Here is a 26,506-nt window from a genome sequence, read left to right as displayed (position 1 = left end):
GGGACCGGCCGCGGTGGCGAGAGCGCGCCAGCCCCGCCGTGATGCCCGCGCGCCCCGGACGCCTCCTCCCGCCGCTGCCCCGGCCGCTGGCCCTGGCCGCGCTGCCGCTGCTCCTGCTGCTGGGCGATGGCGGCGGCGGGCGCGGAGGCGCCTGGGCTCAGGAGCCGGGGGCGGCGGCGGCGGCGGCTGCGGCGGCGGACGGGCCCCCCGCGGCGGACGGCGGGGACGGGCAGGACCCGCACGCCAAGCACCTGTACACGGCCGACATGTTCACGCACGGGATCCAGAGCGCCGCGCACTTCGTCATGTTCTTCGCGCCCTGGTAACTGGCCGCGCCGCTCTCCTCGGGGCCCCGCACCCTGCGCGCCGGGGGCGGCCGGAGCGGACCGAGCCGGGGGGCAAGGGGGTGCCGGGAGCCGCGGCCGGCCTGGGGGCGCGGGGTGGGCGCGGGCTCGGGCGGGGGGCGTGGGCGCTCGCGGCTGACGTGGCGCAGGGCGGCCGGGGCGGTGCAGGAGGGGGCGGGCCCCGAGGGGACAGCCGGGAAAGGCCGTCCCGCCCCCTACTCCCCGGGCCGGGGGAGGGGCAGGTGGTGGCGTCGCCCTCTGGGGCCACCCCGCCGGTCCCCGGCCCCCAGCCCCTTCCCAAAGTTGTTGCGCCGGCCGGAGGCGGCGGCCTGCCCGTGCGGCCGCGACCCGTGCGCCACGTGCGGCGGCCACCGGGTTCCGGCCGGGGACGCGCGGAGGTCGGATTCCGTGCACTCGCTGCAGGGCAGATCCCTTGCACGAGGGATTAGTTGAGAAATAGAACTCGCAAAGGTGGGATTTCCTACTTCGTGTGTTCACGAGGTGGGAAGGGGTGGCCCAGGCAGAGGGGGTGGGGGTTCCTGTGCTACCCCGGGAAGCCGAGGCAGCTCGTGTGGACGGGGTGTGCTCTCGGGCCGCTCCGCTCTAGGCTGCCCTCTGGCACCTCCACCCCTCTGCTCTCTTGGGGCCTGGTCTTCTGGAAAGTGTGAGCTGAACAGAGGGTTCCTCCTGCCTTGGTTCTCCGGTGGAGGCGTCAGTGTGGGCCTCCATGCCAACACCAGAGGCCCCTTCCTTGGGAGTTGTCTTACGGGAAGGACTTCCTGACGTTCACATAAGCGTAGGTAGTGCTTTCCTTCCAGGGCCTACATGCCCCGAAGGGCAGTCTCCTGGGGCAGAGCCGAAAGCCAGTTCTAGGGCACAAGGCAGTTTGCAGGCTTATTGCAGCATTTGACATTCTTCCCTGCAGAGAGGCTTAGGGAGATGTGGGAAAGGGATGGAGGAAGCAAGAGAGAGAAGATGCCCAAGCAAAACGGCTTGTTCAGAAAAAGTGCAGGCGGAAGTTGGAGGAAACTTTTTTTTCTTTCTCTTTTTTTCATAGTGAAGCTGTTACTGTATTTCAGTTTGTTTGGAGTTACCTTTGGGGGGCAGGTCTGGGTCAGAGCTGTCATGTATTAACAATGTATCAGTGGGGTTCATTGTGTTTCAGCTTCCCAGGAACCGTTGGGGACTTGAAGGTTTAGGGCTACAGTGGTATGGAAAATACTTTGTAGCATAAAAAAATCGTTCTTCTTAATAGTTATTCTGTGAAGGGATATTCTTGGAGTAACTGTTTCAATTAAATACACCAGTTAACTGGAGTGCCTTTCAGTGGAATAAGTCCATGGATTTTTTTTTCTTTATTTTTTAAAGAAAACTGACCTGTAGATGTTTAAAGTCCATGCAGTGCCAATAAAGTTTTAATTTTGGAGTCTCAGTACCTGCTAGTCCTAGACCAAGTGGGGGACAAGACTGGCAAATCCTGGGACTTGGTATTAAGGAACTTCCTTTTTAGATGGATGCTCACAGAAAAGTTACTTTTAAAGTTTTTGTTTGCTTCTTTATTAGTCCGTTACAAAATATTTAAACATGGCATTAGAAGTTAGAAGCTAAGAACAGATTGGAGCACAGATAGAATATGCTGTGGGCTACCCCTTGGTCCTCATCTCTTTGCAGTTTCCATCTCTGGAATATTGGAAGCCCACATGTGACTTAGGGGGTAGGGGTGGCATGTAACGAAGACCTGCCCTATATATTTTGCTCTGAACTTGGTAGATGTAACATTGTCCTACTGCTGTGGATTTGGGGCTAACATCAGGCCACAGCTTCTGTCTGTCCAGTTGCAGGTCATGCTGAATCTGGTGGCAATGAGGTCAAGGCTGGGGACACCTCCTTGGAAGGACCAGGTGGCTTTGCTCTATTACATGGCCACGAAATGAATTCAGCTACTGTCTCAGATGTGCCACAAGGGTCCCAAACCAGAGCCCTGACTACATGGCACCTATGGGTCGATCCATCACTAAGAAATTGCCAAACTGAGTCCCTTTCAAGCGTGTGCTAGGTACTGGGAATGCAGCTGTAAAAAGAACAATACTGGTCTTCATGGCACTTGCACTATTTAAATTATATAACTTAATATATAACAATATAATTTACATGTAACATTGCTTTTCCCTCACTGTTATCTTCCAGAAAAGAGGGAATCATCCTGTATTTGAGTTTCTTAGTAAAGCGGGGATTCTCCTGGCTGGCCAGCGAAGTACTGCATAGGGAAGCCACAGTAGCTGGAAGCAAACTTGTTCAGTGCTGATAGTGGACGTGCACTGTCAGAAAGGAAAAGAGGCAAAGAAAAAAAAGGAAAAAGAGGCAAAGAAACTTAACAGTGATTTTCTTGAGAAGTTACTCTGAGGACAGATTGACAATTTTAAGTGTTGAGTGTTTTTTTGTTTTGTTTTGTTTTTAAGGATTTATTTATTTGACACAGAGAGAGAACACAAGTAGGCAGAGAGGCAGGCGGGGGTGGGGGAGCAGGCTCCCCATTGAGCAGAGAGCCCGATATGGGGCTTGATCCTAGGACCCTGAGACCATGACCTGAGCTGAAGGCAGAGACTTAACCCACTGACCCACCCAGGCGCCCCTGGGTGTTCTTTTAAGCAGGCACTTTAAAGATCACTTTAAAATGCAATGTAGCAACTTTGTTACTTTGTAGACATCATGAATATACACCAGGTGAATGAAAACAAACAAACAAACAAACAACAACAATAGCAAAAAAAGAAACGCATGTGCCGTATAATTCTGCGGCCGTACTTGAAGCTCGAGGCAAGGTTTCCAGCACTGGCTCACACAGCCTCCAAATAGGACATCACAGATAGCTGATAATTAAAGAAGGTCATCAGTTATATGATTTAAAAAGTGGATTTAGTGATAGGAGAGATGCTGATGCTGTCAAGGAATGGCAAGAGTAGCAAAAAGCAAGAATTCTAAGTTAACATATTTTGAATGGTAGGTGATTTAAAAATGTACTGGTAAATCCAGAGTCAGTATCCTAAGTATACATTTGGTGACATCAGACTTAGAAGTTTGGGTAGCCACAGACCTTTCTAAATAATGCTTCTTAGAGAGAAAATGGAGAATTGAATGAACTTTTAGGTCACCTTCCATTGCAGATACTTAGTATAGAGAGTCCTGACTGAAAGGGAGCCATCATGGTGAGCAGTTGCTGCAGAAGAGGGGGGAGCCAGGGAGTTTTCTAGAAGAAGCAGAGCAGGGCACCAGACAGCCTGGGGAGTCAGAGCTGACTTCTTGGAAGAAGTGACACCCAAACTAAACTGGGAGAGCAAACAGGAATTCGGCAGGTGGGTCTAGGGAGCGAGTGTCAGAGAGTAGGTACCGATCTCCAGGGGTAAGCCATGCTGTGGCCCTTCTAGAAAGTCACACGTGGTACCATTTGGCTCCGGGCAGACTGCCAGGGCAGGTGGGGGCAGGTGTATGGGCCGCAAATGGGAGGACAGCGGGGGCCAGAGCAAGGCGGGTGGTGGCACAGGACCTTGCTGAGCTTCAGTTTCCTGCTGAGAACAATGGGGGGGTGCTCCCTGGAGGATCTGAGGCAGGGGAGTGCGTTGTGTCCTGAAGGTGAGCTGTCCTTCCCTGCGGCAGAGGAAAGAAAGGTCCGGGTGGGGCCGGCGCCTCCGAGCCGGGACTCAGCGTGCTCGCTCCCCTTCTTCCAGGTGTGGACACTGCCAGCGGCTGCAGCCCACTTGGAATGACCTGGGAGACAAGTACAACAGCATGGAGGATGCCAAGGTCTACGTGGCCAAAGTGGACTGCACCGCCGACTCAGATGTGTGCTCCGCGCAGGGGGTGCGAGGATACCCCACGTAAGTGGGCAGGGCCCTTGTCCCCTGCATCGCCTGGCTAACCACAGCCGTCTGCCAGCCGCACTTGGCCAAAGAAAGTTCATGCTAAACTTTTGGTCACTTGTTTTGTAGTTCCGAAGAGTGAGGAGATGATAAATTTAAGTGCCTGGTCCCTGTTGATAGGGAAAGAGCATCTTTAGCGCTGTGTCTTGCCTCTATCAGATGCCTCCTTCTGCTTTGTTTGGAAAAAGACTTTCATTAATCAGTGTTGGGTTTTCCTATTTATAAGGAATGTGTTTGTGTGACAAAAATGGCAGCCTCCTTGGTGTCCTGTCAGGTAGGACACTCACACCTCAATGCGATGAGCATACCATGTCATCAGTTTTAAGTTTTTGGTCACTCTGCTATCCTTAAGCATCCTTCCTGGAGTAATTTCCCATGTGACGAGCAAAGGGGATGTTTCTGTTGGAAAGAAAATTGACAAAGTGGGATCCAGAAGTTCTGAGACAAGTGATGCTTCTTACTCCCTTGACAGTTAAATTCTTTAGTTTTAAGAGACAGAAATTGAAACTGGCTTGAGAAGCAAAAGAGAGCATCAATTAGAAGGCCATGGAAGAAGGTCTGAGGCTCAGCTCCCTGGGTTTGGGGGCCTTTCTTTCCCGTACCTCCCTTAAGGTGACATAACTCTCCAGCTCTGCACTTGTCTGCTGTCGTGGAGGGCTTGGGCTCACCACTGAATGGCCCCGCTTGGATGGAGTGTTCATTCCAGAAACACTTCTTGTGCCCACAAAGGAGGGCAGCAGCCCCTCTCTGGCCACATGGCGAGTGTTAAAGAGAAGGGCCCTTCTCCTGAACAGGGAAAATGATGTTCCCAAAAGGATTAGAGGGCAGGGAGTTGGCCACTGCAACTCCTAAACTTTTTGTTCAAATTGATGAATGGAGTAAATTCTTATAAAACCTGGGCCTGTCTTCAAACCCGAGAGGCAGCATGGAAAAGGGGAAGGAGCTCTGGGCTGGAACCTAGAAGCCATGCCTGAAACCCAGCTCTACCGGTGGCTTATCTTGGTAGATAAGCAGCCCTGGCCACGCAGTTTAACCTGAGTCTAAAGGAGGATGTTGATACATGATTTCACGGTAGGTGAAATAGCACATTTGCAAACACTGATCTGAACATACCCAGTAAATGTTAAGGCCTTCCCTAAGGTTTGGAAATTTGTCATTTTCGTAAAGGACACTGGAGTTCTTGGTCTTTGGTGACTGCTGCTAATCTGGGTGCCATCATTCAGATCAGATCATATCACTAGAGAGAAAATTTCCTACCAAGTGTACCAACCCTGGAGGTATGATTATTCTGTGCTTCATAGCCTCGCCTTTAAAGGACACTCAGCTTAGACAAAGAGCATCAGGAGGAAGCCATCAGTGAGTAGTGGGACCAGGTGAGGAGATAGAGGTTTGCCTGCTGAGAGCCTGTTGCTTTCAAGGTGCAGGGGCAACCGAGATGGTCGGCTGTGGTGGCCATGTGGCGTATGCCACCAGCCGCACCACTGGGAAGCAAGACAGGACTTGGGGGTTGGCTAAGAAGGACAAGTGGTAGTGGGCGTCAGAGGGTGCAGCAGAGGGCTCCACCTGGACCTGGTCATAGGAGCTGTCTGGCTGCAACGTCAGTTACCCCACACACGTTTATTTATTTGAGAGAGACAGAGAGAGAGCGATCAGGGGGAGGAGCAGAGGAGAGGGACGAGCAGACAGACTCTGTGCTGAGCGCAGAGCCTGCCGCGGGGCTCGATCTCATGACCCTGAGACCATGACTGGAGCCAAAATCAAGGGTGAGACGCTCCACTGACTGAGCCACCCAGGTGCCCTGTTATTCACAGATTTTAAAAGAGTCACACTGAGTCATGTGTCCTGATTTAGAAGGTACGGTCTCTCCAGGAACACCGTGCACTGGTTTTGTGTCCTTATACAGAACTGCAGTGAGCTCACACGACACCGAACATTGTTCGGAAGGAACCTCTGTGACCCTCATAGCCCTGCACAAGTGCCCGAGAACTGGTTTTTCTTCTAGGGTGCAGGAGGCAGGGCGTGCTGCAGTGGAACGTGTCCGTTGGGGCGTTCGTGTACTGACCTGTGGGAGCTTCTGCTTCCCGTGGCTCGGGGCCCGTCTCAGGGAGGTGCATCAGATGATGAGCGCGGAGATGACGAATGCGGTTGCCTGAGCACGCCCTGTGGAGTCACTGGCTCCTTTAACTGAAACACAGGATTGCACAGGGAGGGAATTCGGGTTCTCACGCTCCTGGGGAGGTTCAGTGTGCTTTGGGGTCACTGTTGTTGAGCTGGTAAAGGAGTCTGCATCCTCTGGGGAAACTGAGCCAGGGAGGGCTGGAGGAGGTTTGCTGCGGGTGCGGAACTGAGCGCACACTCCAGGTGGCTGAAGAGAACAGAAACTTCTTGTCTCACACCTCGAGAGGCCAGCAGCCCAGCGTGGCGGCATCCGCAGAGCCGCAACCCCTCTGAAACCCAGAGGGGAGTCCTTTCTTGCCTCTCCCTAGTGTCTGGTGGGGGCTGCACCCCGTCCTCCATCCTCACGGGGCCGTCTTTCTCAGTGCGTGTCTCTCTACGTGACCAAATTTTCCCCTTTTTCTAGGAACCCCTGAGTAGGGCCCCCCTGATAGCCTCATTGTCACTTGCTTACTTCTCTGAAGATCCTGTTTCCAAATAAGGCTACACTGTGAGGGACAGGAGGCTGGGACTTCAACAGATCTGCTTCGGGGGACACAAATCGGCCAGTAACACCACCTCCTCTGTGGTGCCAGGACCTTGATCACAGGTTTCCAGAGTGACCCACACATGGAGGTTTTCTCTCCTGCAGTCTCCTTGAAAGACAAACAGATCATCAGGGAAAGCAGACGCCCATGTGGAAGTTTGGGGCTGTCCTTTGGGCGTGGACCCTGTGGCCGTTTCCCCATCTCCTCCTTCAGCCCATCCACAGTGAGGATTAGGGCCAGATGCCCTGGTCAGGCGGGAAGGTCTGTAAAGGGAACCTTAATTCTATCCCTAGGCTCTGTGAACTGAAGGAGGCTTGGGCAGGCTGGAAAGATTTCTAGTCCAACAGGAAGAGATTTTAAAACAATGTTTATTTGTGTGTTGCTCTGTTCTGATTTGGTCACACACCTGACCTGTGACCAAATCAGAAAAAGTCACAGGTTAGGTTTCCTGCATTTAAATGTTCGCAGAGAAATGGGGAATGAGGTTTGTTGTGTTTTTTTTTTTTTTTTAAAGATTTTTATTTATTTATTTGACAGAGATCATAAGTAGGCAGAGAGGCAGGCAGAGAGAGGGGAGAAGCAAGCTCCCTGCTAAGCAGAGAGCCTGATGCGGGGCATGATCCCAGAACCCTGGGATCATGACCTGGGCCTAAGGCAGAGGCTTTAACCCACTGAGCCACCCAGGCGCCCCAGGGAATGAGTTTGATGGTGCTGGTCCTTCCGAGTGTTTTGAGGGTTCTGCTCCTTTTCCACTCTGAGGAGCCCTGGTGGGGGAGGTGCCCACTGGAAGAGAGACAGTGGCTGGGGGTGGGGGGGTTGTGTGCACGAAGCATCTCCTAGCTCTCTGTGAGCATAAGCTTTCCAGAGCTTCCTGAGGCCCCGGGGCGGGGGGCGGGCTTTCGTAATCGTGAGATCATGCTTCCCGGTCATTCAGAGTGTTAAAGTTCGTGAAGTTTCGGGTGTTCTCGTCGGACTGGCTAGAGTTTGGCTTTTTGTTAGGCTTGTAAAGGTAAAAGTTACTGAGGAAGCAGGGCCTCTGTTCTTCACTGGAGGCCCAATAGGCATCCCCTAAGTCCGTCACAGGATCTGGTTTGGGGGGGTGCAGGTGAGGCCTGGGAGCCTGTGATGCTTTATTCCAGCCCCTGCACTGGTTTTCATGCACAGCACGAACCTTTGTTTTTTGTTTTGTTTTTTTTAAAGATTTATTTATGTATTTATTTGGCAGAGAGAGAGAGAGAGAGATATCACAAGTAGGCAGGGAGACAGGCAGAGAGAGAGGGGGAAGCAGGCTCCCTGCTGAGCAGAGAGCCCGATGCGGGACTCGATCCCAGGACCTTGAGATCATGACCTGAGCTGAAGGCAGAGGCTTAACCCACTGAGCCACCCAGGCGCCCCACGAACCTTCATTTTTAAGGCCTTTGGGGCGTTCACTTTCCAAGCGCACGGCTCCGATCTCTGCATGTCTTGACTTCTGACAGCTGCTACCGCACTCCAAGCGTCTGCTGCCGACGTGCACCACGTGCCACAGGCAGGGAGGGGTGATGTCGATGCACAGCTGGCCAGAGAACGCTAGTCTATGTGTCATTTCCTCCGTCAGCCGCCCTATGTTCCCACCATCCTTGACACCTTCTGTCAAGTCTGATCTGGAGTGTGTTTCTCCGTTTCCAGGGGGAGGGCACAGGATCTCAAAGTGCAGTGTCGGCCCCAGGTAGAGTGTTCTGCTCGCGCACTGAAGGAAGTGATCCGTATCCTATGTGCAGATACTGTCCGAGACTAATACATGTAGAAAAGAAGATTCCTTCTCTGTGGGGAATGCATAGACCACACCAACCAATGTCAAGGCTATTCTCAAAGCTGGAAATGTAAATTCTCGCAGAACCTGGATATTCTTGTTTAATATGACAAGATATATTTTGTCTTATAAGATAGGATGGCCTGGAAATACATTTATTGCACAACAGTGCTATTTCTAGTACGGTTTTGCTTTTTTAACAAATGCAGAATGTAAGAACTTCTAAACCCTAGGAAGGATGGCAAACAACCAGCAGGGAGAAGCCCACAAGGCTGTTACCCGAATGCACTTGGGGTTTCGTTCATGGCCTCATAGACTTGACGTGTTCTGCTCACTCTTATTTTTCTTGAATAAGGGAAGAAACTTCTTTAAAGTGTGGGAGTAAGTAGATATGTGTTTCCTTTTTCTTCAAGTTCTAGCAGAGGGTGGCAGGTCCGTGCCTGGCTGCAGTGCTCTGACCACATCCCAACGGGACAGCACCGTCTATGCAGACGCCTCTGACAGGTTGAAAAATCTGCTCTGTCTTGTCCTTTTTTGCCCTTTTAGCTTGAAGTTTTTCAAGCCTGGCCAAGAAGCTGTGAAGTATCAGGGGCCTCGAGACTTCCAGGCGCTGGAGAGCTGGATGCTGCAGACGCTGAACGAGGAGCCCGCGGTGAGTGCACGGGAGGCCTCCCTGCGCCCGCCCTCTCCCTTCCCTCATTTCTCCACACTCCAGGGTGACAGAGAGGCCAGTTCAGGTGAAAAATTAAGGCTCCCATTTCAAAACAACTTTATATTCGTTTAGAACTAATTGACATTTGTAAGTAAAAATGAACTTTTTTCCCCTTCCAATTTTTGTTTACTGTGGTAAAATACACATGATACAAAACTGACCATCTTAGCCATTTTTTAAATGTACAGATTCAGGGTATGAACTCAGGTGCATTCACCCTGTTGAGCAGCCATTCCCAGGCCTCTTTTCACCGTGTAGAACTCAAACCCTGTCCCCTCTGAACACCAGTCCCCCCTCACCGCCCCCCCCCAGGCCCCCCCAGCCACCCCGTCTACTTTTGGTCTCTGTTTCCACTGCTTTGCATACCTCAGTGGAAAAAAATTACCTGTTACAAAGGTATTTATTATGGAGATATTCAAAGATGGGTAAATGTAGAAAGAAGAGTGTGCGTGACTTAGGAATGAGGAGGAGGAGGGTAATGAAGGTGGTCCCACGTGCCGCTCCCCTGACTTAAGCGGTTCTCCCCGTCCTGCCGACCTTGTGCTGTCTTACTGGCCCTCCTGGCCCTCGCGTGGTGGCAGAGTCAGCCCTCGGAGACTGTCATTTGTGACTGTCCCAGTGCATGTCTCACAGATACGCACTTACTACTTGCCAACTAACATCGGTCTCTGTGCCGCTTCTACATGTATACAGTTGGCACTAGTTCTTGAGCATCACAGGTTGACTTGAGGTCGGGGCCAGGCCTAAGCCCGAACTCCAGTCCAGGCCAACCTCAGCCCTCTCTTGCCGCCGCGAGCTGTACCACAGGGTGACCCCCTCCTTTTCCCCTGGACTCTCAGTCCCTGAGGTGCTCACTGGCTTTGCCGAGCGTGTCATCGAATAAATACCCTTCATGCTCTCAGAGTCTCCGTGGCTCTCCCTGCACGGAGGGTAATGATACCAGGAAATGGTGGAGACTTTGATTTCTGAGGTACTGTTTAAAGACATGGCTGTGTGTAGAAGGTTACTAAGAAAATTGGATAATCCTCTCCCTCAGATTAACGTCAGGAGTCTTAGTTTTCACACTTAGTTGTCACACTTAGTTTTGTCACACATCGTTATGGTCGTACACCATTAAGTGTCCCTCCGTGTGTGGTGCCTTCTACTTTATGCAGAGTGCTCAGGCCCACAGAGGCTGGGTTGGGATGGACGGTTCGTGGCTGTGTGTTGATCAGGGTCTGGAAGGATGACCACTGTCCCATGCTGGGTGATTCGGATGAAACGGTGAGAGCATCTGACGTCTCTCCATGGGATCTCAGTGGGACAGTTCAGTAAGGCCGCTCTGTCGGGTGAGGTAGGCTCTCCTGCCTTGAAGGGGCTCCGTGCCCGTGTACAGTTCCAGCAGGTTCTGGGGGCCTCTGCTGCTATTGGAGTCACTTCCCGGGTGACCGTGTGGTCCCTTGCCCCCTTCCCCCACGTTCTGTGTAGATGTCATGGTTCATCAGAAACCCACCTGCTACTCGGGTGTCGTTTTCCCTCTAACTGCGTGGCACTGTGTGAGTGTGAAGCAGAGACTTATCTAATTTTAGGTAACAGGGAAAACCACAGACCTCTCAGAGAGTCGATTTGCATCTTTGTCGTGGCAAGAGAGTTACATGAGCAGGTGGAACTTTCATATAGATTTAAACTACACATTGTTTCCTCTGTGAAATTGTTCTCTGATTGGAGGATGCCAATTTTAAAGAGGGGTTAATAGTCTCAAAAAAACCTTTCAAGATACATTTTTTTTTGTCAATATTTTTTTCCACCAAAAAGCCAGCCTTCTGTGATGACTTTATTCAGGAAACAAGTAGCCAGTATCAGGACGGCAGAAGGCGTTCATCTGGTGCCCTAAGCTCCCCTTTTAGGTGGTGCCAACCCCATTGCAGGCTGGGAAGAGCTGAGGGGAAGGGTTGTGTCCCCTCCAGTCCCCTCCAGGGGAAGGGACGTGGCTGTGTGGGATCCCCGTGTTAGCAGTAGAGATCTCCCACAATTGCTGGAAACAGTGGCAATGTGCCTGATTGGAGGAAAGTTCAAACACTCAAACCTGATACCGCAAACTGAAAATTCTTTCCAAAGAACTTGTTTTTTATTGTATGTAGAAACTTTTTTTTTTTTAGGATTTTATTTATTTATTTGACAGATCACAAGTAGGCAGAGAGGCAGACAGAGAGAGAGAGGAGGAAGCAGGCTCCCTGCTGAGTGGAGAGCCTGATGTGGGGCTTGATCCCAGGACCCCAGGATCATGATCTGAGCCGAAAGCAGAGGCTTTAACGCACTGAGCCACCCAGGCACCCCTGTATGTGGAAACTTTTTAAAAAGTTCTTCATCTATATCTGTACCTAAGTAACTTAATGATGTTGTATATGGAAATAGGATAAATTTAGATTACCTCCCTAGTGTTGTGGCAATATTAAAGAAACTCAAAAGAAGACCCACTACTTCCAACTTTGAGATTGCCCTATTTGTTTCTGTATTTTTTTTTTCTTAAACAGTTAGTCATATAAACATGGTTCATTTCATGAACAATATTTTTATATGGTTACATTTTTATATTGATAGTATTGTATATTGTCATGTGCATTTGCCACAATTCTACTCTTCTCTGTCAATGGATAGTTAGGTTATGTATAATTTTTTAATCAGATACATAAGGAACATGTTAATCTTTGTAAAAGACATTTTTTTCCTACTTTTGAGTGATGTTTTTAGACTCTATTACAGGACATGAAATTGCAATGCAAAGGGAAAAAAAAAAGGCAGACTACTTTTATGGCTACTGATGAATATTGCCTGGTCACTTTCTTAAGAATCTGTAAGCTGATATTGTCAGCAGCAGGGTGAGAGTGTGTCTGTGTCTGTGCCTGTACCTGTGTGCTCGTATCTGTGACATACCACGTTCTTGCCACGGCGGGGGGCTGCCCCGGTGTGTGCCACGGGGCCCAGGAGGTGACAGTGCCCCCTCAGTGCTGTATATGAGCACTTTAACAATGAAAAATACGGAAAGCCCTTTGAATATCTTACAAAAGGTGACATGGAGTGTCTTACCTTCTGGGAACTCACTGACTGCTCACCTAGTCACCATTCTGTTGGGCATCTTTTTGTGGAAGTACCTAGCACTTTGCAAGTCTCTACAGGCCCACAGCTGCATGAACATCTTCCTGGTGCTTTCTGACTACAGCTCTGCACAGCTTTGAGCTGTCAGCACTTTTAAACTTTTAATGACTTAATTGGGATATTCTTTGTCTTTTTTTTTTTTTTAAGATTTTATTTATTTATTTGACAGACAGAGATCACAAGTAGACAGAGAGGCAGACAGAGAGAGAGAGAGAAGCAGGCTCCCTGCCGAGCAGAGAGCCTGATACGGGGCTTGATCCCAGGACCCTGAGATCATGACCTGAGCCGAAGGCAGCAGCTTAACCCACTGAGCCACCCAGGCGCCCCTGTCTTTTTTTTTTTTTTTTTAAGATTTTATTTGAGAGAGAGAGTGCGCATGTGCCCATACGAGTGGGGAGGAGAGGGAGAAGCAGGGCTCGATCCCAGGACCCCAGGATCCTGACCTGAGCTAAAGGCAGACGCTTAACTGACTGAGCCACCCAGGTCCCCCAGTATTCTTTTTCAGAGAAATATGAGCTGCCAGATAAAAAATTGAGTAACCTTCATCCATGTGTATGTAGCAAAATGGTGATTGTGTGATCTTTTTGCCACCCTTGGTCGCTTTGGCTGGAGGCCACAGCTGTGGAGCTGTGTGGTCGGGAGTCACGTGATACTATGGTAACCGTCCAGCTGCACACGACAGTGCCTGCTCAGATGCTGGCAGAAGCATCCTTTGAAAAGCCGCTTCTCCCTCCCGTGTTGCGGGTTTCTGTCCCGGACTCCGTGGTGTGAACTGAAGAGTGCAGCCCTGTCCTCCTCTGGCACCGCCTGCCGGGCGCCTGCCTTGTCCTCCTTCCCGCCCCGTTTGTCCGTCTACCAGCCCTTCACGGTCTCATCACCCACCGCCTGTGTGCACTGAGGCGCACCAGGCCCGCCCGTCCGCCGACGCTTCTCCTTCTCTGCTCCTTCCGTTCGGCCGCTTCTGTATCCATGGGCGCTGCAGCCCGCCAGGGACGTTATCCTGCATTCCCCGTGGAATCCGAGGTCACACTGGGAACAACAGGGCAGTGTGCCTGTGTGGCTGGGCCTGCCCTTTCGGTTTGCCTGCTCTGTTCCGCTGGGCTTGGGGGCAGCAGGGGGCAGGTTGGGGTGGGGATGGCGGTCACTGGCTGCCTTGAGTGCCAGTCCCTTGAGGCTACTGAGCGGCTTCCCACCGAAGGATCCGGAGCCCTGAGAGTCCATTCCTGCCTTGGGTTCCCTCAACACAGCAGCATCCCACAAAGGTTTGATGTAGTCAGATGAGGGAGGAGATCTGTAGAAGGTTCTAGACGGACAGAGGTCACCTCCTCAGTGGGTTTCACTCTGCCTTTGCATACAAACCCAATGACTGTTGTTTTGTTTCTCCCTGTTAGACACCAGAGCCAGAAGCAGAACCACCCAGAGCCCCTGAGCGCAAGCAGGGACTTTATGAGCTCTCAGCGAGCAACTTTGAGCTGCACGTGGCGCAAGGTATGTTGGGTGACTCTCCCAGCTGTTCGTGGCGGGATACACCCCTCTCGGAGCCACTGACCATTCACCACTGCTAGGTTTGCTGGGCTTTTCCTTGATGGCATTCATGGGCCCGCGGATAACATCTGTGGCACTGAGCCATGGTTTCTGTCTTCGAGACCCATGAACATCCTTGTGCAGTGCTTTTCCTCTTGGAAAGGATTTCTCCTTCGAGAAATGCCAGTTTTAGTGTTAGCCGAAGCCTTGAGTTGTGGAAAGCTCACAAATGAGTAGGCACGCCGAATTTGTACACCAGCTGGACAGTGCGTCCTTGGATAGGAAAGAGTTTATTTATATTAAAGTGAATCATACACTTACTGCCCTGGGGCAGAAACAAAAGCTTCTCTTACGTGTTTAACTTAGAATTTAGCGGGACCATTATAACTTGTGAATCCGTTTACAGTGAAAATATTTTCCTGTATCACATCTCTTTTTTTTGAAAACAGTCTCCTTTTTTTTTTTTTAAAGATTTTATTTATTTATTTGACAGAACACAAGTAGGCAGAGAGGCAGGCAGAGAGAGAGGAAGGGAAGCAGGCTCCCTGCTGAGCAGAGAGCCCGATTCGGGGCTCAATCCCAGGACCCTGAGATCATTACCTGAGCCAAAGGCAGAGGCTTTAACCCACTGAGCCACCCAGGCGCCCCGAAAACAGTCTCCTAAATATCAAAATGATCTACATACAATCTGTAACGTAAGTGGCGAGCAGGTCCTTTGGTCACACATTTCTGGACGGTTGGCTCAGCACTGACTGACTTGAAAGCAGATTCCGCTTCCTTGCTGATCTCTATTCTCAAATGCTGCCACGGAGGGAAATCCTCCCAGAAGACTGGGTTGGAAGCATCGCGAAAAGGGTTTAAACTTGTGCCTGGCCTTGTGACTTCATGCCGCTGCGAGTCGAGACCTACCACACTCAGGGTCCGCAATAGTGTCTGTGATGCTGTCAGCGTGTTCCCTGCGTGTCGAAGGTTGTTACTCGGACCAGGGCGCTGACGGTGGAGTTTCAGGGTGTTTTCCCCAATAGGGGAGTACCCCATGAGCCCAGATGGGTCCCTCCCTAAGCAAGTCACACCTGAAGGGTGGATTGTAGGGGCGGCACCTTGAGCTGCTCGCACGAGACTCTGTCCTCAGGAAGCGACAGTTGCCTCCCGCCCTCACAGCTGCCCCGCTCCTCCGGTCGGTCCTTCCCAGACATCCCAACCCCACCTCACAGCACAGGGTTAGTCAGGGCTGTGCCTGTCCGGAGAGACATGCCTTCAGCTTTGCAGATCAGTTGCTCATTTTTTGAATCAAGTTTTTCACCGTTTCCCTTAAACAAGTCCCTACTGTGGTGAGAAAACACTGCTGTGAGCGTGTGGCATGGCAGCGTCCTTCTGGGAGCGCGGGTCCCGTTTTGGTGCTCGCTGGTTTGTTCCCTCCCCAGGCACAGCCTCATTCGGGTCTCGTCTCAGCCTGACATCTTTAAGGCCATCGGCTGCTCAAGGTAGAACAGCCTAGAAAAAATCTTCAGTATCCAGATAATGATTTTGTGTGGGTTTGTGTTTTGTTCTTCTAGCCAAGGGAGTGTTACTCAGGTTTTAAAACCTTCTGTTTTATTCAAATAAAACACAGATACAGAAAACGGACATAGAGCTTAGTGAATTGTGATGGAGTCGTCACTCTGTAACCACGGTCCGGTTCAGGGACTAAAACTGCCAGGCCCCCCCCCCCGCCCCCACCCCGTCCAGGTCCCAGCCTGCCTGCCCTCAGGGAGGGGGTGTCCTGACTCTATGGAAAACCACTCCTCCCTGTGTCATTCTCTGTCCAAACGTGCATTCCTAACACTACAGTTTGCTTTGTTCTTTCTTTCACGTATGTCTCTCTTGAGTCCCAGTCTACGTGTTCCTCCAACATCTCTTTTTCTTCCGTGCGTCCTGGTGGCTGAGCACGTGGGTCATCGGACCTGGAGAATTCTCCAGTCTGGACTTGGCCAGTTGTGTCCTTGCGGTGCGCTTAAACCCGTTTCCCTCAATCCGTTCATTTATTAGGGTTGCCAGATGCTGATGTTCTAATTAAAACATCCTTCCTTCGTTGTTTTAAGGAGAGAGACTTGCTCTCATGTGTCAGCTGGCTTTCCAGTGGTGCAGTTTGCACAAGACAGATGGGATCATTGCCTGAGCCTTCCCCGTTATTGCCGGTTCTTCAAACACTGAGCTGGTTCCCTATTGTCCTCCAGAGATGGCAGAGTAGCTTTTGTTTTGAGGATCCCTGTGAACTCACAGATGCACTTATTCGACTGAGTCACGTTTTACCAGTTAAAGGGTACGCACTGAAGCTGGCAGGAGGACAAAGATCAGATGCTTCCATTCAGTCTCTAGTAGGGATGACGTCAGTTACCTCCTTCTCCCTTCTCTGCCCTGGCTCTCCGTGAAGGCGACCACTTTATCAAGTTCTTCGCTCCGTGGTGTGGTCACTGCAAAGCTCTGGCTCCAACCTGGGAGCAGCTGGCCCTGGGCCTTGAACATTCTGGAACTGTCAAGATTGGCAAGGTAAGTGAAAGCCCTTATTAAACTGGAAATAGACCGCCTTTGGCTGGATTAATTAGCAGAGTAGCCCATTATTCATTCTGTGTGCAAAGTCGCAAACTTGATTTATTAATTCCATTTAGTGTGCCACTTGATAATTCATTTCACCTTCACAGACGGCAGCCTGGTTTCAAATGTGCTGGCTTTTCCACAGCCTAAAGATAAATTATGGCTCTGGCTCCTTTGTTTATTTTGAAGCAATGGCCAATTCTGAATTGGCAGCCCCAGAGCCCTTTCTGCAAAGATATGGGGCACAGCCTGTGAATGTTCACTGGCCGGACTTGGAGGCCATCCACGTTTGACCTCACCCAAGAGCTGTCACCTGGAGGAGCCCCGGCTCCGTGCTCACAGAGGCCTGCACAAGGCCCCCTGCTCCGGTGAGCCCCAGCTTTCCCTGCTGCCTGGGAGTCTTTCCAGCTTTCCCCACTTTGCAGAGAGAAGCCAGGAGTGGTGTCTAACAACTTCTGTATAAGTGGATTTTCTGGAAATATCCAGAGAAGCTCCTGGGCCATCAAACACTTTTAATCTCACCCAGCCTTTGGCACCCACCAGACATTCAGGCATGGGTTTCCTTTTACAAAAACCTCATTTTTTACTTTGCCAAAGGGCTGATTTGTATACAGAAGTAATGCTGTGTGTCTGGGAACTGCACTGAGTGAGATGCTCTGCCCAGTGCAGTGAGATGGTCAAGAGTGTGAGCTCAGGAACCACGTAGACCTGCCTGGGCAGCCTGCGGCCACTTCTCCACACCCCAGTCTCTGCCTTTGCAAAATCACGGGGAGACCTGACTGGTGGTGCGTGGTGTGGATGAAAGTCAGGTTCCCAGTAGGACGGTTGGCACGGATCTAATGCCTGGTCAGGTCTAATAATTGTTGTGAGTTCAGTGGATTTTCAGTTTTCACTGCTGCATGTTAAGTACTTCCAATTACTTTTATATTGTATATATTTTATATTGTGCTTTTATATTTATTGAACATTTCATAGGAAGTAATCATAATTTTCTTGTCCTCTATCTTCTCAATTCCTTATATCCTTAAATTATTTTTTGAATTTTTATGGGAGATTATTTCCAGCTTATGTCAGTAATGGTTTCTCATAGAATCAGGCATGAGTGGACACAGTCTGCCCATCTGGGCTGTGGCCCTTCATTTCTGGACACGCCTGTGGCCAGGTTAGACGGGACTCTGGAATGCCCCCCACCCAGATTTGAGATTTTCCCTCTAATACTTTAACTGCTGACTTCCAGTCTTAATGTGTGAAAGTGGTATTTCTGTCCTACTTTGTAGACATGGTGAAGTACAACTTAGTGTCCCACATAGCTGATTTTAATGCCAGTAGGAGATAAAGAAGAAGTGACTTAGGATAAAGTGTTTCATGAAAGTGTTGAACAGGCAGAATCTTGATGAGATTTAACTAAAATAAATTTAAAAAGCTGCAATAGTTGGTAAATTGAGCTAATAGAATTAAGAACGTCTTATAATCTTAATTTGACATCTTTTCAGTTGTGTTTATACCAAATACTCCTATTTAAAATTGAGTCCTTGCTCCTACTTGATTCCAAAACTCCCCAAGTTTGGGCGTGAGAGTCAGGATACAGGCTAGCCTTGGAGTGGGCCTTGGTCACACACGACCAGGCTTCCCCTCCTGTGAGAGAGGGGAGGCTCCTCTCCTCCAGCTGCTAACCAGCTCCAGGTAGAATCTGACTTCCTAAACAGCAGCATTTTTAAGCGAGCTGAGTACGTCATTTCTCTAAAGGACATTTCATCCCCTGTCCCCTTAGCTCAGTGTCATCTGGGCTGGCTTTTAGGGAGTCTGTCCCCAGACTGCACCTTGCTGGGGGAGGTGCTGCAAGCCAGGTATGTGAGGTCTGGAGTGTCTGGTAACCCATGTGTCAGGACGCTTCCTGAGGAAACGAACAGTGAATGTGTCCTACTTTGTCTTTAGGTTGATTGTACACAGCACTATGAACTCTGTTCGGGAAACCAAGTTCGTGGCTATCCTACTCTTCTGTGGTTCCGAGACGGACAGAAGGTACGTCTTCAGGTCGTGGTGTGGAGAGCTGGCGTTTTTCTTAGCCCCAGTGGGCTATGGTGAGGTGCCCGTGTGGACTGCTGGGCACTGGTTTAAAGGCAGACATAATAATGGAACAAAAGTGTCTTTCCCTTACTTGATAAGATTTGGGTAGTTGACAGAAACCGTCAGTCATCCTGCTATTTTGACACATTTCAGTTGGCTCAAGTGAGCACTAGAATAATCCAGAACGACCTTTGAATGGGGTTAATGCCAGCTACCAGTAAGGGGCTCACTCGCGCCCTGGTCCGGCCCCAGCCAATGGTCCGCTGCTGGCCTGCTGGAGCAGGCTCCGACTTTGTGACCAGATCCCTGCAGAAGACAGGTGCTGTAGCTCTGTCGCCAAAGCGGAAGCGTTTGGTTTGCCATCTGCACCCTTATGTGTAAATCTGAGTGTGTAGACGTGGCACAGTTCGCATCCCCACAGGGGAGACACCTGATAGAGGTCTCACATGGGCGCGTGGGCTGGGATGAGGTTTGAGCGATAGCATTAAGTGTACTGATTGACCTCATTTTTGTTGGCTCTTCCCTCGGACAGATTGACCAGTACAAAGGAAAGCGGGATTTGGAGTCCCTGCGGGAGTACGTGGATTCCCAGCTGCAGAGCACGGAGCCGGAGGCCCCAGAGAGCATCCAGCCTTCAGAGGCCCCGGCGCCGACCCCTGAGCCTGTGGCCCAGGTGGGTGCCTGTTGCGGTCAGGAGGGCCAGCCGTGGCCCCTGGAGGGCACTGTCCTCCCGCGCTTCGGGCCGTGTGACAACAGGGGGTCCGGCTGCAGCCGACTCTTGCACATGAAAAGTTTTCTTCAGCCACTTTCACACGCTTGTAAGGTCTAAACCGAGGAGCGTCTCTGAAATAGATGTGAGACGCATCCTAAGAGCATTTGGTGGCAGCAGCTCTGGGAAGCTCATCCCTTTGATTTGGTAACCACTGTACTTGAGGGCATTTGCTGGGAAAGGTGGCTGCCGTCAGGTAGCCCCCCACCCCCGCTTCTGTTCCTTTCCATCACCTGCTGTGGAAGTCGGACTTGAACCCTGGGGTAAGGCCCCGGGAGATCTGCCGCAGCGAGGATGGGTGCCCCGGAACCGAGAGGCAACTTGGCCTAGCGCGTTTCCTTTGCTGAGGCAGGCAGTCTGCATTCAGAGTGGAAGGTTCTAGATTCACGTGTGCATTTATTGAGCATGTTTCAGGCCCTGTCCCTGGCCACCAGGAAACCAAAGCAAATAAGACCACCTTCCTACTTGTGAAGGGGGCCGAGTCTGGTGGGGCAGACAGAGGAGAACGCACACAAGCATGTCCCCAAGCGTGTGTGCCTGGCCGGTCACGGTGGGCGGAGCGAGTTGGGGGCAGACGGGTAGGGAGTGTTGCCAAGAGCTGAAAGGGGAATTGGTGTTTGCCAGAGAGTCAAGGCTTGTCCGATAGAGGAGGGAGCTTGAGCAGAAGCACGTGGGTGTGACCCAGCCGGGCACGTTGGGGGCAGGGGGCCAGCAGTCAGGTGGAGGGAGGGGGAAGAGGAGGACGAGGGGTGCGGTGCGGGAGGCCGGAGCAGAGGTGTAGGACGCTGGTCGTGGAGGACTTTGTTGGCCAGCCAAGGATCCTGACCTTCGCCCTGTACTTACTGGGAGCCAGTGGAGGCCTTTGACCGATTTGCATTTTAGATGCCCGCCTGGCAGAAAGAGATGGAAAACCAGTGTATTAGGCCGACAGGATGAGGAGACACCCCGAAGGAAGGCTGTGGCGGGGGGAGAGGGGCAGAGGCAGGAAGCTTAAGGAGCCCCACTCTCCTGAGCGCAGTCGGGAAGGTGGCGTCTGAGGGGATGACCAGGGCTCCGGCAGACCTGGTGGGCGCTGGGACTGAGGTGGGGAGAAGCGCTGGGGCGGGGAAGGCGGGGGGTGGGGGGGGGAGCGCAGGTTCTCAGTTGTTGATTTTCAGGGCTGTGATGGCAGTCAGGTGGGGAGGGCCACTGACCAGTTAAATGGGTCTCTGGAGCCGACACCCGCAGGTGTGTGTGTCTGCAGTTAGGTGGGTAGGTGGAGGCCAAGGCTGAAGCCGTGGGTGGAAAGGACATTCTTTAGAGAAAGTCAGGAAAACTGTGCTTGGGGGCCTCACTAAGAACCGTAAGGCCTGTTTATCGTTATTTCCAAAACAGAACATTCACGTTGCTCCTTCAGTTTCTGTAACTACACAGCATAGCAGGCCAGGTTCTTAGCTGGGACGCCAGGACAGGATCGGCAAAGAAGGGGGCAGTGTGCCCTGGTTCCACGGGGCCAGCGCGGTGAGCGTGACCCCTCAGCATGTACTTAACAGATCCTGACTTGCTGGGTCCATCGTTCCCCGAGTCCTGGTGGTTTGGAATTGGAAAAAACCAAGTCATCTACCCCATCCTGGAGTGGGGACAGTAATGGGCCTCCTCGACCCCATAGCCCGTCCCTTAGTGGGATTCTTAGGTGGGGGACGACCTGGGTGTTCGTTCAAAGTGGAAGTTCTGGTTTAAGAAGCAAACAAACGGTTTTGTAGTAGCTGTGACCACGTGTGTTAGGGGAGCGTGTGTGTCATGGTGGCTCTGAAGGGCGTCCCAGATTGACTTATAATTCTGTCCTGTGGGGGTTTGCGTCACACGCAGACCAGTTTCTGTTAGTTTTCCGGCACGAAGTAGATCTTTCGCCGAGCATGGCATCGTGTTTCTGGACACAAAGAAAGATGGTGATGCGCTGCCGCGGCCCTCGGCGGCTTCGCCTCCCCGTCGCTGCCACGCGTTCCTCGATGCCGGACTCGAGGGGAGCAGGCCTGGTACGTTTAGCCACGTGGTAAATCCTCACGGTCTTGCTCTTGTGAGACAGTTGCAGATCCATTTTTGGAGAACCACGTGGATGTAATTCTGTGAAGAACTGTCAAGACCAGATTGCCTTAGAGCACAGGGCCCTGTGGCACCTTCCCCCGTCACGCTCCGGCCAGAGCGGAGATGAACAGTTTGCACATTCCCTTTGAACTTAAAGACAGAACGCAGCCTGTGATGGGTAGCACACACGTCCTCGCCTGTGGCTGGGCGGCCGTCAGCTGTGAGGTCAGCACACAGAGAAGGTCACTTTTACAGATTGCCGTGCTGGGCGATCTCCAGCAGATAGCTGGGGAGATCGCGTGTGCGCCACATCGGGGGGCTGCTCCGTGGGGGTGTTGGACTCCTCCTGTCGGTGTGGGAGTTTCCGAGCCCAGGGCCACACAGCCCCCTGCTCCCCACCCCGGGGCCCCGGACAGCAGCAGCTGTACCTGAACCCGCTCCGGCTGGCCGGGGGCAGTGCTGGCCTGGGTCCCGCCACCTTCTCGAAGCATCTCCTGGGCTCAGGACCTGGGGAGCCTGTGGTGACTCACGGGCCCTTCTTATGTGGCTTGCGGTATGTGAGTTTGTATTTTTGTGTGACCTTGCATGACAGCATCACACAAAAGATTACTGATTTGTATTTCTGCCACCCCAGAGCATGGCCCTGCCCTGCTTTAAGTGATGCAGTTATGCCACGGCTTTCCCCCCCTTGCAGGGCACCGTGTTGGAACTCACGGAGAAGAACTTCGAGGACACCATTGCAGAAGGAATAACCTTCATTAAGTTTTATGCTCCGTGGTAAGTGGCTGTTTAATTAGAAACTACTCTGCCCCAGTGCGCTTGAGTCCCATCACCGTCTCCCCCTCATCAGCCCACACTCTAAGCTTGGTGTTGGGCAGAAGCTACATTTACACGTGGGTTCTGTCGTAGGAAATAAGAAAAGGGGGTTGTTTGCACCCCTGTTCCGCTCGGTTGGGGTTTGGTTTGGTGCTATTCATAAACAGTTATTTATGGAGAATGAGTCAGTGTATTTTAAAGATCAGTCTGTTTTGGGGAAAACATGAAAATGGAGAGTTAGGATGGCCATATAAAACTTGAATTTTGTGGTATCTGTCGTTTCCCAAGTAGATGTTTTTTTTTTTTGTTAACTAACCACGAACATCATGATGTAGCTTTGCTTCTTAGTCTCTTGGACCTTGTCAAGAAGCCCAGCAGAGATCTGGTGGGGCCGTTCTGGGCATTACCCAGTTACCAGAACCTTCGGGCCTCATGGTCCTCGGGGACCAGGGTACAGAGGGAGGACACCCAGTTTGTGACCAGGGCTACCTGAAGTGGGGACGATGGCAGGTGCCGAGACTTACACGGCTGTCACTCTGCAGGCCCTTTCTTTCCTTTGAACCTCAGTTTTCTCAGCAGTAAAATGGAAAGAATGCCTTGTCTTCACAAACAATCCACTTACAAGAGCAGAGTCTCAAGGAGAGTGTGAGGTTCTGTTTCTAAACAGACACAAGTAATCTCCTCTACAGCCAGTGCCGCTACGTGTTCAGGAGAAACCACGGTGGCAGAGACAAGTCAGTGAGCACATGACTCCCACACTTTGTGCAGTGTTTATTCTTAAAGAATAGAAACAGGGGGTGCCTGGGTAGCTCAGTGGGTTAAAGCCTCTGCCTTCAGCTCAGGTCATGATCTCACGGTCCTGGGATTGAGCCCCGCATCGGGCTCTCTGCTCAGCAGGGAGCCTGCTTCCTCCTCTCTCTCTCTGCCTGCCTCTCTGCCTACTTGTGATCTCTGTCAAATAAATAAAATCTTAAAAAAAAAAAAAAAAAAAGAAACAGGCGGACGCCTGGGTGGCTCAGTTAGTTAAACGGCCGCCTTCAGCTCAGGTCATGATCTCAGGGTCCTGGGATCAAGCCCTACGTCGGGCTTCCTGCTCATGGGGAGCCTGCTTCTCCCTCTGCCTCCGCCTGCTGTTCTGCCTACACATGCTCTCTTATCTCGCTGCCAAATAAATAAATAAAATCTTAAAAAAAAAAAAGGCACAGTCAATTAAGCATCTGACTCTTGCTTTCAACTCAGGTCATGATCTCAGGGTTATGAGATCAAGTCCCATGCTGGGCTATGTACTCAGCGGGGATTTGCTTGGGATGCTCCCCCTCTCTCTCTGCCCCTTCCCCTGCTTGGTCTCTTTCTAAAATAAATCTTTTTTTTTTTAATATTTTATTTATTTGACAGACAGAGATCACAAGTAGGCAGAGAGGCAGGCAGAGAGAGAGAGGGAAGCAGGCTCCCTGTGGAGTAGAGAGCCCGATGCGGGGCTCGATCCCAGGACCGTGAGATCGTGACCTGAGCTGAAGGCAGAGGCTTTAACCCACTGAGCCACCCAGGCACCCCTAAAATAAATCTTTAAAGAAAAATAGAAGCACTACTCAATGATGTTTTTAAATCTATTATTTTCAGTTTTTTAATAAAACCCTGAAGCTATATGGATCAAGTAATAGGTAGGAGAGCAGGTGCTGAGGGAAGCTTTTACATTGTCTTGAAATTTTAAGACCATAGTGATCAATTCTAAAATGAAGCATTTTTTTTAAAAAATGCATGGAGTCGGTTTTGCTTCCTGTCCATCACCTTGTGCTCATGTTGTGTCTGATTCATTTGTAGGCCAGTTAGCTCCGGTCACCACTCCCTGGATAGGGTCTCAGAATCTCAACTTGCTTCCAGACCAGCTTGCTTCCACTAGGTTATCCAAAAGTCTACTTGGGATTGCCTTTGAACTCCTTGTTTGGGACAGAGGAGGAGGAAGCAGTAGTGCACCCAGTGGGAGAATTTGATGTTTTATAAATTTCTACGCCATTGGTGACTGCCTCATACAGAAGACACAGGGCTGGGCTTGGCAGTGAACTGTGGGTGAGGGAGCCTGACCCAGGACTTCCACAAAGCCATGGTTGTTCCCTTCCCAGGTGTGGTCATTGTAAGAATCTGGCCCCGACGTGGGAGGAACTCTCCAGAAAGGAATTCCCTGGTTTGGCAGAGGTCAAGATCGCCGAGGTGGACTGCACTGCAGAGCGAAACATTTGCAGCAAGTACTCGGTGGGTACATGTGGCTGAAAGGCCTCCCCGGGGGCTGAGCGTGGGGAGCACACCCACACGGAGCTGTCCTGTGGGCCCCACCCTGTGACCGTCACTGCCCCCGTCTTCTCCACCAAGTGTTCCTCGTGTCCTGTTGAAGCTCTTGCTTTGTTCTCATTTTGAAAAGCAAAAGTGATGCTCTGTCAAAGGAAAGGCTTTGGCCTCCCATTAGCGATCCACCTTTCATTGGGGATTTTAGGTCTTGCTGTCTGCATGGAAGTCCGGGCAGTAATGAGAGTCCGGGCTTGGGAACAGGGTGCCACCTCCACGCCCTCTCTGGCTGGCCCAGCAGTCAGCCGACCTTAGCCTTCGTCTCAAGCCCCTAAGTGGCTTATTTTTCAGACGTAAGCCTGTGTTCTAAAGTCCATGGTCGAATAAGGGAAACAGCTGAACTTCCTGCTGAAAGGGCCATCCCAGCAAGCTAGCCTGTGCTTGGGTCTTTTTGTTTAATTGCTGCCGCTTTCGGAGCTGAAAGCACGATCTGAGCAGCCAGAAGATTCGTAATTTACGTTTTTACTTTTGCATTGTTTTCTTAAAGCCCTGTGAGGCTCTGGCGAGTCTTACCTCATTCGCTTGAGAATAGACTTAGGGGCGCCTGGGTGCTCAGTGGGTCGAGCATCCAACTCTTGATTGCGGTTCAGGTCATGATCTCAGGATCAAGCCCCACCTTGGGGTCCAGACTCAGCAGGGAGTCTGCTGGAGATCCTCCCCCTCTCCCTGAGCCCCTCCACTGCTGGCAAGTGCATGTTAATAAATAAAATATTTAGGGGAAAAAAAGGGCTAGATGTAGCATGGACATTTCTCACTAGAAGCTGCCCTTTTTTTGCTTCCTTAACGTCTTAGAAAAGAAGTTCATTGTAGCTAGTGCAGTAGGAAAATGTGTATTCTCAAGGCTGTTGCTGCCAAGCAGTACGGCCCGTGGAGTGGCTGGATGTCACCACCATTTCTTGTCAGAAATGCAGAGTCTTAGGCCCCGGCTGGACCTGCTGCATCAGAACTTGCCTGTTCACCAGGGCCCCAGGTGATGGCCTGTGCACGAAAGCTCCAGAAGCTCTCCTTTTGGGGCAAGTCCTTCCTTTGACACTGATCTCGAATGTGCTTTTGGACGGGAAAGTGAGGAGCCCCGAGGCTTTGCTTCCTTGTACTTTTCAAATGGTCTGTACCTTTTAAAAATTTAACCATAGACTTTCCTGGTCACAACTTGAGGAGTTTCTCTGGTTTTACTTAAGAAGCAATTTGTGTATGACCTGGACCACTGGTCTTCATACTTCTGGGTTTTTGTTTTGTTTTGTTTTGAAGGTACGAGGCTACCCCACACTGTTGCTTTTCCGCGGAGGGCAGAAGGTCAGCGAGCACAACGGAGGCAGAGACCTTGACTCGCTGCAGCACTTTGTCCTCCGGCAGGCCAGGGACGAGCTGTAGCGCCCGCTTGCCAGTCGCCCAGCCTCTTGCACGGCCCGGCTGCTGGAGCCGAGTCACGCAGGTGTTGTGGACTCTCCCGTGGTGGTTCTTCAGAGAGCTGAATGTACTAAACTTGCGGTATCTTCTTTGTGTGTGTGTTTTTAAGCCAACACACTCTACAGATTCTCTAAGTTTCTCTAAGTAAACACATAAGTCACGATCCCTTCACAAACTAAATATTTTCTGTGGCGATCGGTCATCCCCTCTCCCCTTCTCTTGATGAATCTAAATGGTTTCCTTTGAGACTAAAATAGAATTGAGGAAAATCAAATTGCTGAGCTGTTTTTGGCTCCTGAGTGATTCTGGTGAACGCATCACCTAAAGCATTGTTTGGGACTGC

General features: G+C 51.1%; 1 protein-coding gene across 2 annotated transcripts; it reads left to right on the top strand.

Moving 5' to 3' along the window:
* Positions 1 to 26,343, top strand: TXNDC5 (thioredoxin domain containing 5). Of its 2 annotated transcripts, none has more exons than XM_080806063.1 (10): positions 1 to 322; positions 4,070 to 4,219; positions 9,302 to 9,407; positions 13,994 to 14,090; positions 16,540 to 16,655; positions 18,636 to 18,722; positions 19,300 to 19,440; positions 22,295 to 22,377; positions 24,537 to 24,666; positions 26,005 to 26,343. In XM_080806063.1, exons 1-10 carry the CDS (start codon positions 42 to 44, stop codon positions 26,125 to 26,127), a joined length of 1,314 nt encoding a protein of 437 aa, XP_080662189.1. In that variant the 5' UTR covers positions 1 to 41; the 3' UTR covers positions 26,128 to 26,343. The 2 variants fall into 2 exon arrangements, with proteins under 2 accessions (XP_080662189.1, XP_080662190.1); XM_080806064.1 differs by lacking the exon at positions 1 to 322 and adding an exon at positions 564 to 815.
* Positions 26,344 to 26,506: the final 163 nt, after the last annotated feature.

The sequence above is a fragment of the Martes martes genome (genome assembly GCF_963455335.1).
Source record: "Martes martes genome assembly, chromosome: 6".
In the NCBI taxonomy this organism is placed as follows: Eukaryota; Metazoa; Chordata; class Mammalia; order Carnivora; family Mustelidae; genus Martes; species Martes martes.
This window is presented reverse-complemented; position numbering and strand designations above follow the sequence as displayed.